Source organism: Monodelphis domestica, chromosome 3 (genome assembly GCF_027887165.1).
Source record: "Monodelphis domestica isolate mMonDom1 chromosome 3, mMonDom1.pri, whole genome shotgun sequence".
NCBI classification, from domain to species: domain Eukaryota; kingdom Metazoa; phylum Chordata; class Mammalia; order Didelphimorphia; family Didelphidae; genus Monodelphis; species Monodelphis domestica.
Genome location: NC_077229.1, coordinates 533583530 through 533596268, shown reverse-complemented (window position 1 = coordinate 533596268; position 12739 = coordinate 533583530). Strand labels below are relative to the sequence as shown.

The 12739-nt window shown below is 41.0% G+C and overlaps 1 protein-coding gene across 1 annotated transcript in view; it reads left to right on the top strand.

The window, feature by feature from the left end:
* LIX1 (limb and CNS expressed 1) overlaps positions 1–12739 on the top strand; it is a 66782-nt gene that overhangs the window by 38883 nt on the left and 15160 nt on the right. The window contains exon 3 of the mRNA XM_001363914.4: positions 11891–12031. Coding sequence (XP_001363951.1) covers positions 11891–12031 — 141 coding nt within the window. The remainder of the gene's footprint in view (positions 1–11890; positions 12032–12739) is intronic.

Here is a 12739-nt window from a genome sequence, read left to right as displayed (position 1 = left end):
TCTCTACAATCTGGCTTCTGATTTGATCCGTCAACTGAAACTACTAACTCCAAAGTGGCAAGTGATCTCTTAGCTGCCAAATCTAATGGTCTTTTCTCAGTTCTTATTCTTGTTGTGCTCTCTATGTCTGTTTACAATGTCAACCATACTCTTATCCTAAATATTTTCTCTTCCTTAGGTTTTTGGGATTTTACTGAAAGCTCTTTTTCCATTTTCTTTACTGGATCTTCATTTGGTTATAACCACTATCCCCAAAATGCTCAGTTCTGGCCTCTCCTCTCGATTTCCTCTGAATTATCCCTAGCTCACCTCTCCAGATCCCCTAGATCAATTATCATCTCTGCAAGTGAATGTCAGATCTATACATTCAGTTCTAACCTTTCTCCTGAGCTCAAATCTCATGTGCCAAATGCCTTTTTGACATCTCAAAAATGGATTTCCCATAGGCAACTTAAAACCAACATATCCAATAGAAAACACCATTTCTTTGATAGCTTAGCCTCTTCTCTTCTTCCCAAATTTCTTCCTTTTGGCAGACATCTTCTTCCCAGTTAACTAGGTTCCAACTTTTATGTTATCTTTGATTCCTCATTCTCATTCATCTCTCATATCCAATTAATTTTTGAGTCCTATAAATTCTATCTCCATAAGATCTTTCATATATACCCCCTTCTCTCTTCTGATATTGCCACTCCACTAGACCCTCATCATATCACACTAGCACCAAACTTTCTAGTTGATATCCTCACTTCAAATATCTTTCCTATTCCAATCGTGGGATTGGAGCAGCATAAGATTAGGGACTTTCATCCTAGCAAGGCTGTGGAATGCCCAATGCACCCCAGTTTGCAAGGTCTCTGGGAAATCATAGCTTAGAAATTTCCAGACATGTAGACTTCTCCTTAGCATGAGAAAAACAAATATTGTGTGTTCTACCAAGAAAATTACTGAGTTCTTTGAGAACATACAGTATTCTATACAAAACTGGGTCATATGTTGACATATTGAATTGACATGTTACCTGTGATTTATTATCCTATAGAAAACTCTGTTCAGAACCACTGAAGTATTCTAAATACATTGTTTCTATCTTGTAAATCATTACTAACCATTGTCCCTGCAAAAGGTTTACCTTGTCCTTTAACCTTTGTCATTTTCCCTGTAAAGTATATACCCCAAATCATTAAACTCTGTCACTGCTCAGCAGTAGGATGTCTACATGTCTGATCTATCAGTTTGGCAGTTTAACCATCCTGTAATTCTGTAATCATTTTTCTTATCACAGTTCATTGACCCACAAGTAATTCATGGAGCAAAACTCAAAACAATCCTTTGTTTAGCTGTCAAATTATCCTCCCTAAAGCACAAATCTGACCACATCACCCTCCTTACTTAATCAATTCTAGTGGTTTCTTATTACTTCCAGTACCAAATGTAAAATTCGTTTTTTAACTCTTCAAAAGTTGGTCCCTTTAAACTTTCCAGTCCTTTTAGACTTGATTCCTTCCTATGATCCAATGATACTGACCTCCTTACTTTTCTTTGGAACATAGTACTCTATATTAACCAATTATGCTATTTCACTGGCTGTTACCCTACATGTAATGTAGATATCATATGTATGTAATTATATACATATATATATATAAGTTTTCTACTTTATTTTAATGTGAACTCTGAGAAAAAGACCCCTGTTTTTGCCTTTCTTTGTATTTATAGAACTTATCATAGTACCTGCCACACAGTACACAGAAAACACTTAATAAATGCTTGTCGGTTGAATAACTGGCTTTCCTGCTGCCTGTCATTGTATTGAGTTTTCTACCTTCCTTTAAAAAATCATTACTTTCATATATTTATTTTTAACCCAGTGGAATTGCTTGTCAACTCCAGGAGCAGGGAGGGGAGAGGGGAAAGAGACAACAAGAAACATGTAACCATGGAAAAAAATGAAAAAAAAAAAACCCTAAACTTAAAAAAAATATTTTGTTAAATCATCACTTGACCCTACTATCTCTTCAAATTATCAGCTTCACTCTCTTCCATTTCCCAGCCAAACTCCCTAAGAAAATATATCTACAATAGCCACCTCTACTACCAATCTCTTATTGTCTGATTTCTGATCCTATTACTCACTAAAACTGTTTTTTTTTTCCCCCAGTGTTACCAATGATATCTTCTCTGGACTATTATGATAGCCTTTTAAGTGGTCCTCTGGTTTCTAATCTACCCCCTTTCCAATCTATAATAGCCACTGAAAGAAAAATAAAATATAATACACCATGTAAGGACACATTAAAGCAGATGATCCCATCCAATGTGGGAAAAACTATTTGTTCTTAGACACTTAAAGCTCTGTTTAAATGGTTACCTCAACCTTGCTATCTTAGATCAAGAGGCTTCTTTAACAATTGCAGAACTATTTGGCCACCTCCTCTTCTTTTCTGACCAGCTTGGCCATCTTCAGCAGTTAGGGTGAGGTCAGTTCATAGCTACCTGAATTTAACACAACTGTCAAACTGGAAAAACAGAATCACTAAAGCAGTTACAAAAACAAGTCTTTAATAGGACAAGGGCAGCAAGAGTTCATATGGCCACCAGAGTCATAAACATATACCACACAGAACTAAGTCCTGGGACTCGGGGGGAAAAAGGTCTCAGGGAAAATGCACTATGACTGGGAATGTCCATCATGGGAATTTCCAAAGAACTGAAGGACTTGGGGTCTTATATACAGTTTGGGGAATAAAGGATAGGAAGGACAATTGACTGGCTTACATGGAGTGCCTGAGAGAGAAACTTCTAAGACAAAAGGGAATTTAAGATTTGATTATCTTTGTCATTCCCCTTCAGGGTGCTAAATGGATGCTTGAGGACTCATTATTCAGTCTGGGACTAGGGTCAGTCTGAGAGTTCCTCAAAGGCAATTTCCCATGGGACAAAGGTAAATTTGGGGGTTTCACAAAACAAGGTTGTCATTTACCAAAATAATATTTCTAAGACTCAGGTCTAATCATGCTGCTGTTGTGGAAGAGTTTGAGATTAACCCAGGCCAGGAAGGGTGCTCCCTCTGATGATTGTCTTAAAAAATAGAAAACTGTATTAAGTTGAATGCAAGTTAAATGTGAGTTGAAGGGCTGGGAGGCAGGTGCAGGTAAAGGTCGGCCTCCGTGAAGAGGTGATACAGAGCTTTTATATTTTACAGACCAGAGACTCTGTGACCAAAAACAAGGGTGAGGGGATGTGGTAGACAGGTGTTAAGGTGAAAAGCACAGGTGTACCTGACCACCAAAGAGGGCCAATTGCATATCTCAGGGAATGAATGAGATGTAAACAGAAAGTGAGTATCTGTGCTTACCAGGAAACTAGGGGAAATGCTAAAAAAATTTTTTTTAACTCTCAGATTTCTTTTATCATAAAGTTCTTTCATTAACCAATACTTCAGGGGTGCAAGAATGGGGAATTACTTACATACTCTTTGACCTGGCATTCCTTTGGAGTTTTCTGAAGGACCCTGTAACCTGTATCACTGCTACCTCTTTGAAAATAATTTCAGTTATTCACTATTAGATGAATACAAACCCCTCAACCTTTTTTTAGTTTTAAAGTCCTCCACAATCTGACCACAAATGACCTTTCTAGTGAAAAGACTACAAAATACATTCCTATCATTTAGTCTACATGCTAGATTGTGATCTATACCTTTACTCAGAGGCTATGCCCCAAGCTTGAAGTATATTTCTCTCCATTGGAACTTCCTAGAACCCATGGTTTTTTCAAGGCTCAAATCAACTCAGCTTGGAAGCTTTTCCTAAACACCTCCCCTCTCTCCTCCATTATTATTGCTTTTTTTTCTACTTCATTAAGCTGTATTTATTTAACTTTGAACATGTAACCCCCTCCCTCAGTAAAATGTAAGTTCCTTGAAGGAAGGGATGGTTTCATTTTTTGTATATAAGTTTCTAAAACCTTGCACATAGTAGGTGCTCAATAATTTTTGTGGAGTTGAGTTGTCGAGTGACTATGTAGAAACAAATTCCACTCTGGTTCCCGTTTGTTCTTTGGGATAAGATCTGGCTTAAGAAGTAGCATTTTAAATAATATTTTATTTGATCATTTCCAAGCATTATTCATTAAAGACAAAGATCATTTTATTTTCCTACCCCCCAACCCCCATAGCCAACGCATGATTCCACTGGGTGTCACATGTGTTCTTGATTCGAACCCATTTCTATGTTTTCAATATTTGCATTAGAGTTTCGTTTAGAGTCTCTCCTCTGTCATGTCCCCTCAACTGCTGTAGTCAGGCAGTTGCTTTTCCTCGATGTTTCCACTCCCATAGTTTATCCTTTGCTTATGCATAGTGTTTTTTCTCCTAGATCCCTGCAGATTGTTCTGGGCCATTACAACACCACCAATGGAGAAGTCCATTGCATTCGATTATACCACAGTGTATTAGTCACTGTGTACAATATTTCCCTTTTTAGTCCCTCCCCTTTTGTTCCCTCTCCCTCCCCCCTCTCTTTCCCTCCCCTTTTGTTTTCCCTCTCCCTCTCCCCCCCCCCTTGGTTTTCCCTTCTCCTTTCCCTTGTTGGGTAAGATAGAATTCACGATCCCAATGGATCTAGATGTTCTTCCCTCTCAGAGTTGATTTCCCTGAGAGTAAGGTTTAAGTAAAAACTCTCTTCCTCTCCTGCTTATAGGAGTTTTCTTCCCCTCCCCTTCCCATGTGAATCTTTGTGTGAGAATGATTATTCTATTTGGTCTTTCTTTTCCCCCTATTTACACATTACATTTTCCCCACATGTTAGTATACATAGATTGATATAAATGTAGTCCTTATAGAAGAGAGTTTGAGTAAAAGAAGAAGATAATATTTTTCTCCTTTTCCCTTTCCTTCATATTTACCTTTTCAGGTATTCCATGCTCTTTGATTTTCAGTATCAAACTTTCCACAGAGCTCTGGTCTTTTCATTGCAAAAAGTTGGAAATCTTCTATTTTGTTGAATGCCCATACTTTCCCTTGGAAGTATATAGTCAGTTTTGCTGGATAGCTGATTCTTGGTTGAAGACCCAGCTCTCTTGCCTTTCTGAAAATCATGTTCCATGCCTTACGATCATTCAGAGTGGAACTTGCAAGGTCTTGTGTGACCCTGATTGGCATTCCTTTATATATAAATTGTCTTTTTCTGGCTTCTTGAAGAATTTTTTCTTTTGTTTTAGAGTTTTGGAATTTGGCAATTACATTCCTGGGTGTTGTCTTTTGGGGGTTTAGTGTAGAGGGTGTTCTGTGAGCTCTGTCAGTGGCTGTATTGCCCCCTTGTTCTAGAATCTCTGGGCAATTTTCTTTGATTATCTCTTGTATTACGATGTTGAGTTTGCTGTTTATTTCTGGCTTTTCTGGAAGTCCAATTATTCTTAAATTATCTCTTCTCCCTTTATTTTCCAAATCTGTCACTTTGTCAGTGAGATATTTTATGTTCTCTTCTAATTTCTTGGTCTTTTGGCTTTGCTTTATTAGTTCTTGCTTTAAAGCCTGGTTTTCCTTTTCACTTTGGTCAAACTGGTTTTGTAGATGCGTAAATTTCTTTTGAATTATTTCCCAGTTTTCCTCCCAGAAGGCTTCCATCTTTTTGATCATTTCAGATTCAAATTCTTCATGGGTTTGTGGAGAGTTTCCATTTCCTTTGGAAGGTTTTGGTGCATTTGCTTGTGTTTCCTCTTCTATCTCCTCTGTGTTTTGTATTTTTGCCCCATAAAATGTGTCCAAAGTCGCCCCCTTTCTTGTTTTTTTTTTTTTTAATGTTGGGACTTTTGTGCTTCTGTGGAGTTTGCCATCTCTATCTGAGTGGGGGGGGGGTTAGCTTTTCTTATCTCTGTCTGGTGTTCAGAGGTTTTAGCCCTAGGCAGATTGTCCCTTCTATGCAGTTGTTCTGTGTTCCCAAGAAGCCAGGAGTTTCTGGTGTGTCCCTGTTACTGCCCTCCTCTCCTCGGCACTCTCCTGATGCTTCTCCATTGCCTTACTTCCACATTCTAAGCCTAGCTTGGCCCTTGTTCCTGTGCCTTAGCCGGCCAGCACCTGCACTCTGTGGGGGGAGTGGCCACGGCTTCCCGGAGCTCAGAGGGCTCCTAATGAGATTAGCTTTCCCTGGATTGAATTTAGTATGCCTTGAGGCAGGGACTTTTTTCATGAGACTCCGATGGAAGGATCCAGCCAGGGGGTTACAAGCTACCCCCTCTCTCTCTGTTTCCCTGCTGTCTGGGTTCCCCCTCGACTGGGTTAGGTTGTTTTCAGGATGTGGCCTTCAGAATAGCCGGCTCCTGAGGCCCTTTTGCCAGCCCTGAGGGTTACTGTTGTTTCTGAAGACCCTGCTCTCTGAGGGGGAGGGGCCGTGGCTTCCCAGAGCTCTGGAAAAGGGCTCCTGATAAGAAGATTAGCTTTCCCTGGGTTGAATTGAGATTCAGATGGAAGGATCCAGCCAGGGGGTTAAGAGCTCCCCCATCTTTCTGTTTCCCTGCTGTCTGGGTGCCCCCTCGACGGGGTCAGGTTGTTTTCAGGAAGCAGCCTTCAGAATAGCCAGCCCTGGAGTCCTTTTGCCAGTCCTGAGGGTTGCTGTTGTTTCAGAAGCCCCTGTTCTCTGAGGGGGAGGGGCCACGGCTTCCCGGAGCTCTGAGGGCTCCTCCCAGGGGGTTATGAGCTCCCCCATCCCTCTCTGTTTCCCTGCTGTCTGGGTGCCCCCTCCACTGGGTTAGGTTGTTTTCAGGAAGTGCCCTTCAGAATAGCAGGCCATGGGGCTCTGAGGTTGCCTCTGCTGCCTCAGACTCGGACTCAGCTCTCTGGGTTGGGGGGGATGGGTCCTAGGACCTTCCTTCTGCCTACCCCTTAAGTCCGAGTGGTCTTGGGTTCTGGATTTGGGGGGGGGGGTGTACCTTTTGATCCAGGTCCAGGTCCAGGAAGAGGACTCCCGGGGTCTATGCTTTTGATCCTTTTGAATTTTGGTGTCCTAGGAGCATTCGGTTTGAGATCGGTAAGGAAGGGTTTCAGGAGATCTGAACTTTAGCTTTCTCTAAGCCGCCATCTTGACCGGAAGTCTGGTCTGACCTGTTTTTTGAAGCTTCGAGCTTTTTCTGCATTTGCATATTTTGGTCCCTCAGATTGCTGAATTCCTTTTGCATTGTTTCCCATTTTTCCTGCCAGAAGGCTTCCATCTTTTTGATAATTTCCAATTTAAATTCTTCAAGAACTGTGGAGAATTTCCATTTCTTATGGAAGGTATTGGAGCATTTGTTTGTGTTTCCTCTTCTATATCCTCTGTATTTTGCATTTTTGCTCCATCAAATGTGTCCAAAGTCACCCCCTTCTTCTTCCTTTTCTTGGTGTTTGGCGGCTTCTGTACTTCTGTACCGCTTGCCACCTCTATGGTTTTTCATCCCCTTTCCAGTCAGAAATCTGAGTGAGGAGGGCTGGCTCTTAGTGTATTCTTCTGATGGTCCAAGGCTTTAGCCCCAGGCAAATTGTCCATTCTCCTCAGCTGCGCTCTCTTCCCAGGGAAGCCCAGGGTCTGCCCTCCCCTGCCTGCTGACGTTTTGGGTGTTACTGCTCTCAGTTCTTTCCAGCTGTTTCTCTGCTGCCTTACTTCCACGCTCTGAGCCTGGCACAGCACTGTCCATAAGGTACCTCAGTGCCTTTGCCCCCCCCTGAGTTTCCTGTCCTTTCAGGAGGCCCTGCACTCTAGAGGGGGGAGGGGTCCTGGCCTCCCTGAGCTCTGAGTGCTCCTCATGAGATTAGTTTCAATTGGGTTGGTCTGGATGTGCCCCAAGCAGGACCCAGCCATGGGGCTACATGCTCCCTCCGTCTCTCTCAGGCTGCTTCCCTGCCGTCTGTGTTGGATGCCCTGAGCCTGGCCCAGGTTGCTTTCAAGGTGCACCCTTCAGAACAGCACTTTTGCCTGCCCTGAGGTTACTGTCACTTCAGAAGGCCCTGCACTCTAAGGGGGGGAGGGGTCCTGGCCTCCCTGAGCTCTGAGGACTCCTGATGGGATTAGGTTCAACTGGGTTGGTCTGGATGTGCCCGAGCAGGACCCAGCCATGGGGCTACATGCTCCCTCCATCTCTCTCAGGCTGTTTCCCTGCCATCTGTGTTAGATGCCCCGAGCCTGGCCCAGGTTGTTTTCAAAGTGCACCCTTCAGAATAGCACCTTTGCCTGCCCTGAGGTTCCTCCTGCTGCTGGGGGTTCAGTGCTCTGGGTTGGGAGGGAGGGGTCCTGGGACCTTCCTTCTGCCTTCCCCTTAAGCCCAAGTGTTCTCAGATTCTGGCTTTTGGGGGGGGGCGTACCTTTTGAGTTGGGTCCAGAAGGAGGGTTCCCCGGCTCTGTCCTGTTGTTAAGTTTGAATTTTAGTCCCCTAGGAGCATTCAGTTTGTGATCGGTAAGGAAGGGTTTTTAGAGGTCTGAACTTTTGCTGCTTCTAAGCCACCATCTTGACTGTAAGTTGCTCTCCCATTTTGTTTTTTTAAAAATGTCACCCTGAATGATTGATTGATTAATGGTTAATTTAATAAAATTAATGACTCTTGTGATCTTAGTTCTCTTTGCTTTGGCTTAGGTAGTTTACTTAGAGTATTTCACAGGAAAAATAACAAAAGCATTTTCTTTCTTGTCTAACACTAGGTTTTTATTATGTAGGAAAGGAAGCTGAAGGACAATTCCCTAAGCAAGGGAGTGGCCTTTAAGAAAAAAATGCAAATACTGTTTTTAAATTAATATTCAAAATATTGAAGGAAGGAACTGGTAAATTTTACATGGGCTTTTTGGAAGTGTCTTTCAGAGTCTTTCAAGTCTTTCAGAGATACCAGAGAAAGAAATGTCCTTCGATGATACAGAATTTGTTTTATGTGCTTATTAATTAGTGCACTCTCTCTTCCGTATTAATAGAAGATTTTATAAATTAGAACAATAAGTAGAAACATATGACCTTTAAAATCTTGATATTTTTAAGTCTTCATAGCTCCTTTTAATGTTCTCTGAGTATAAGGCTCATTCCATCCTTTCAGATATATAGTCCTTTGATCTCTAAAGCAATCCCATTTGGTTGTAAATGTATGCCTCTTCTTTGATCTGATACTTAGCTGGTTTTGCTTAAAAGAAAGAGCTTCTTTTATCAATGTGGTGTTTACTAGTTCTCTTTCTCCCAAAGATGGTTTAAATTGGCATTATTTAGATTGAAAGTTATAAAGTTCCTTGAGAGCCAGCCATTCTGCAGCCCCAAATGCTCCATCGTAAGCTGGGAAAAGTCAACTGCATTTCACAATGAACCAGTTCTGTAGTTATCTGTTAATACTAGCAAAACATTCAGAAAATTAGCACCCCGTTAAAAAGAAAACCAAGAATGGCAAAGGAAACTTAATATCATTCACCATGCAGTCTTTGCAACTGTTCACAGGGGATTTAAGTATCATATTTTCAAACATTCCTTTGCCATACCATACAGAATGAATGGAAATAGGACTTTTTTTTTTTATTAGAAAGGCTAGAAAAGAAAAAGAACTGCAAAAAAGAAAAGCAAAAAGCAAATAGTAAGAGTTACTCCAGGTGTTTTGGATATACTCTAATCTACAGTAGTAGGTACTCTCAATGCAAAAAGCCCTCAATGCAAAGCAGGGTAGATATCTGCCCTAGCCCTTTCCCTTAGTGCTATGGAAGCCTATACATTTTCACTGGTTACTTGGCTATGGGCCTGTACCTTTTGCAGGCAGGCTTTAAGGAGTGGCTGAATTTGTCAATCCACATTATTGTGGAAATACAGCAAAATTGTCTACATAAACTTTTCTAAACTCTAATCATGTTTTTAATTTTAAAGGATAAAGGAACTGTCTCTTCTAGTTAAATCAGTTAAAAACTCCTCCTCACTAATTGCCTTTTTTGTTTTTGTGTTGTTTTGTTTTTTCCTCCTCTGGCTCTCTCTATCTTGCCCAAACTGAAAATGAATTAGTCACTCTTGGATCCTATCCCACTGATGATCTGCAGGAAGTTTTGACCTGCTTCAATTTTCTAAATGGTCTGTAAAGCCACTCTTCTCTCCCCTCCTCCTTGCCCCATTAGTCAGCCTGGTGGCCCTCTATTCTCTGTGGCTTTGTTAGGACTGAAGTACTGCAGAAATCTTGTGGTTATAGCTTTACTGATTCAACAATGTCAGCCTTCTACAGAAGCTGAGGTTGCAATTTGTCCAGAGTATTTATTAAACACTTATATGCTAAGCTCTGTGCTAAGTGCTAGAGATGCAAAGGAAGGCAAAAAGATCCTTTCTCTCAGACAGTTCAGGTAATAGGGAAGAGCAAGTGCAGACAACTATGTACAAACAAGCAATATACCAGATTAATGGCAAATAATAAACAGAGAGAAGGCCCTAAAATTATAAGAAATCATAAAAACTTTCCTTGGAGAAGGTGAGATTTAAGCAGAGACTTGAATAAAGTGAAGGAAGCCAGAGAAAACGCAATCCAGAGACATCCAGAGTGTGTGTCTGCTGGGAGGAAGAGAAAGGAGATAGACCCATGTCACTAGATCAAAGAATACATGGAAAGAGGTGGCATAAGATATAAACTATCTAGAAAGGTGAGAGGGAGAGATTATAAAGGTTTTTGAATGCAAAACAGTGGGTTTTATATTTGATCTTGATAGGGAGCTGTTCCAGTTTATTGAGTAGTTTATTGAGTGACATGGTCATATCTGTCCTTTAGGAAATTCGCTTTGACTGAATTGAGTGGAGGATGAACTGGAGTGGGAAGAGCCAACCAAAAGGCTATTGCAGTAGTCTAGGTGGGAGATGATAAGGCCCCAAACTAGAGTGGTGGCAATGTCAGAGGAGAGAAGAGAGCATATGAGCCTATGTGAGAAATATTATAAGGGTAATATAGACAGGACTTGGTAACAGATTAGATGGGAGGGGATGTGACAAAGAGTGAAGAATTGAGGAGGACACCTAAGCTGTGGTGGGAGGAAGGGAGAGTTTAGGAAGATGTATAATCAGATTTTGGACATGCTCAATTTAAAATATCTATGAGTCATCCAGTTCAAGATGTTCAACAGAAAACTGGAGACTCAGAACTGATATTCAGTGGACAGGTAAGGAGATAAGTAGATATGAGCATCATCAAAATAGAACTGATAATTGAATCCATTGAAGTTTATGAGATCCCCAAGGGAAACAGCATAGAAGACGAAGAGAAAATGGCACAGGATAGAGGCCAATGGGACATCTATGTTAGAGAGCATGACCTGGATGAAGATTCAACAAAGCAGATGAGAGGGAGCAGTGTCATGAAAACCTTGAGAGAAGAGGATAATAAGGAGAAAGTGCTATCTAGTTGTGTGTGTGTGTGTGTGTGTGTGTGTGTGTGTGTGTGTGTATTGCTACAGCCAATGAAGTGGTTAGTAGACGATCATAATTCATAGTCATGAAACAAAACTTGGTCAAGTGGTTTAGAATAAATGGAAAATTGAGGGCCATCTCTATAGGAACAGTGAAAACATGTGTAAGAATTTTTTTTTCATGTTCAATCATTTCAGTTATATCCAACACTTTGTGACCCGATTTAGGGTTTTCTTAGCAAAGGACCTGAAGTGGTTTGCTGTTTCCTTCTCCAGATCATTTGACAAATGAGGAACCGAGGGAAACAGGGATAAATGGCCTGTCCAGGGTCGCACAGCTTGTAATTGTCTGAGATCAGATTTGAACTCAGGAAGATGAATCTTCCTGACTCCACTCTATCTACTTTGCCACCCAGCTACCCCATGTGTAAGAATACCCCCCCCCCATAAAATCAGAGGAATGAGAAAATTGTTGGACTAAATAACTTCTTTTTCTTTTCCTTTTCAAACATATTGTTCAGTGCTGTTTAAGCAGAGCAGAAGCAAGACGGGATGCAGCCAAGGTGGCCCTGATCAATTCTCTCTTCAATGAACTGCCATCTCGAAGAATCACTAAGGAGTTCATTATAGAAAGCGTTCAGGAAGCCATTGCCTCTACCAGTGTAAGTGCTACTACCTACAAGGGATAAGAAATTAGCTGCAATGAAAGACACTGAAAGACACTGGACTAGAAGTCAGGAAAATGGAGATTAGGTGTTAGCTCCCATCTTTGGGGAAAATAATCTCTCAGGGACAGTTGCTCAGTCTTTAAGTTAAGATTGATAGTTTTTGCCACCCAATTATAGCCCAGATATTACCCATGAGAAGTCAACTAACTCTTTGAGGGGTATTAATTCCTCTAATGCCATAAGACCTACATCAGTACCCTAAACCTGAAATGGTAAACTAGAGATAAGAAATAGTCAATATATCCCATAAATCTCAAATTTTTACTCTTTTCTTATGCCAAGGGATCAAGTCCATGAGAAGGTTTTCAGAAAGAAAGAAAAAACAACAACTTTGTACATGGTTCTTGTTCCTTCTTTGTTTTGAAGAAGACTTATAGCATCATGATGAGGGATGCCTTGATTTGACATGAATTGGATTTTAGTGAGACAATGTGAACACAAAATCATCCACTAATTTAGATGAGAACATCTCAGTTATCCAAAAGTGGATTCCTGGAGATTATCTTCCTGGGAATATTCTCAACATAGATTGAGTGGAGATGAAATTAGGGAGAAATACAAAGTATGTGGTGTGTGTGTGTCTGTGTGTCTGTGTGTGTGTTCCAAAATAGATGTGATTTTTTGGATTATTGGCTGTTGACA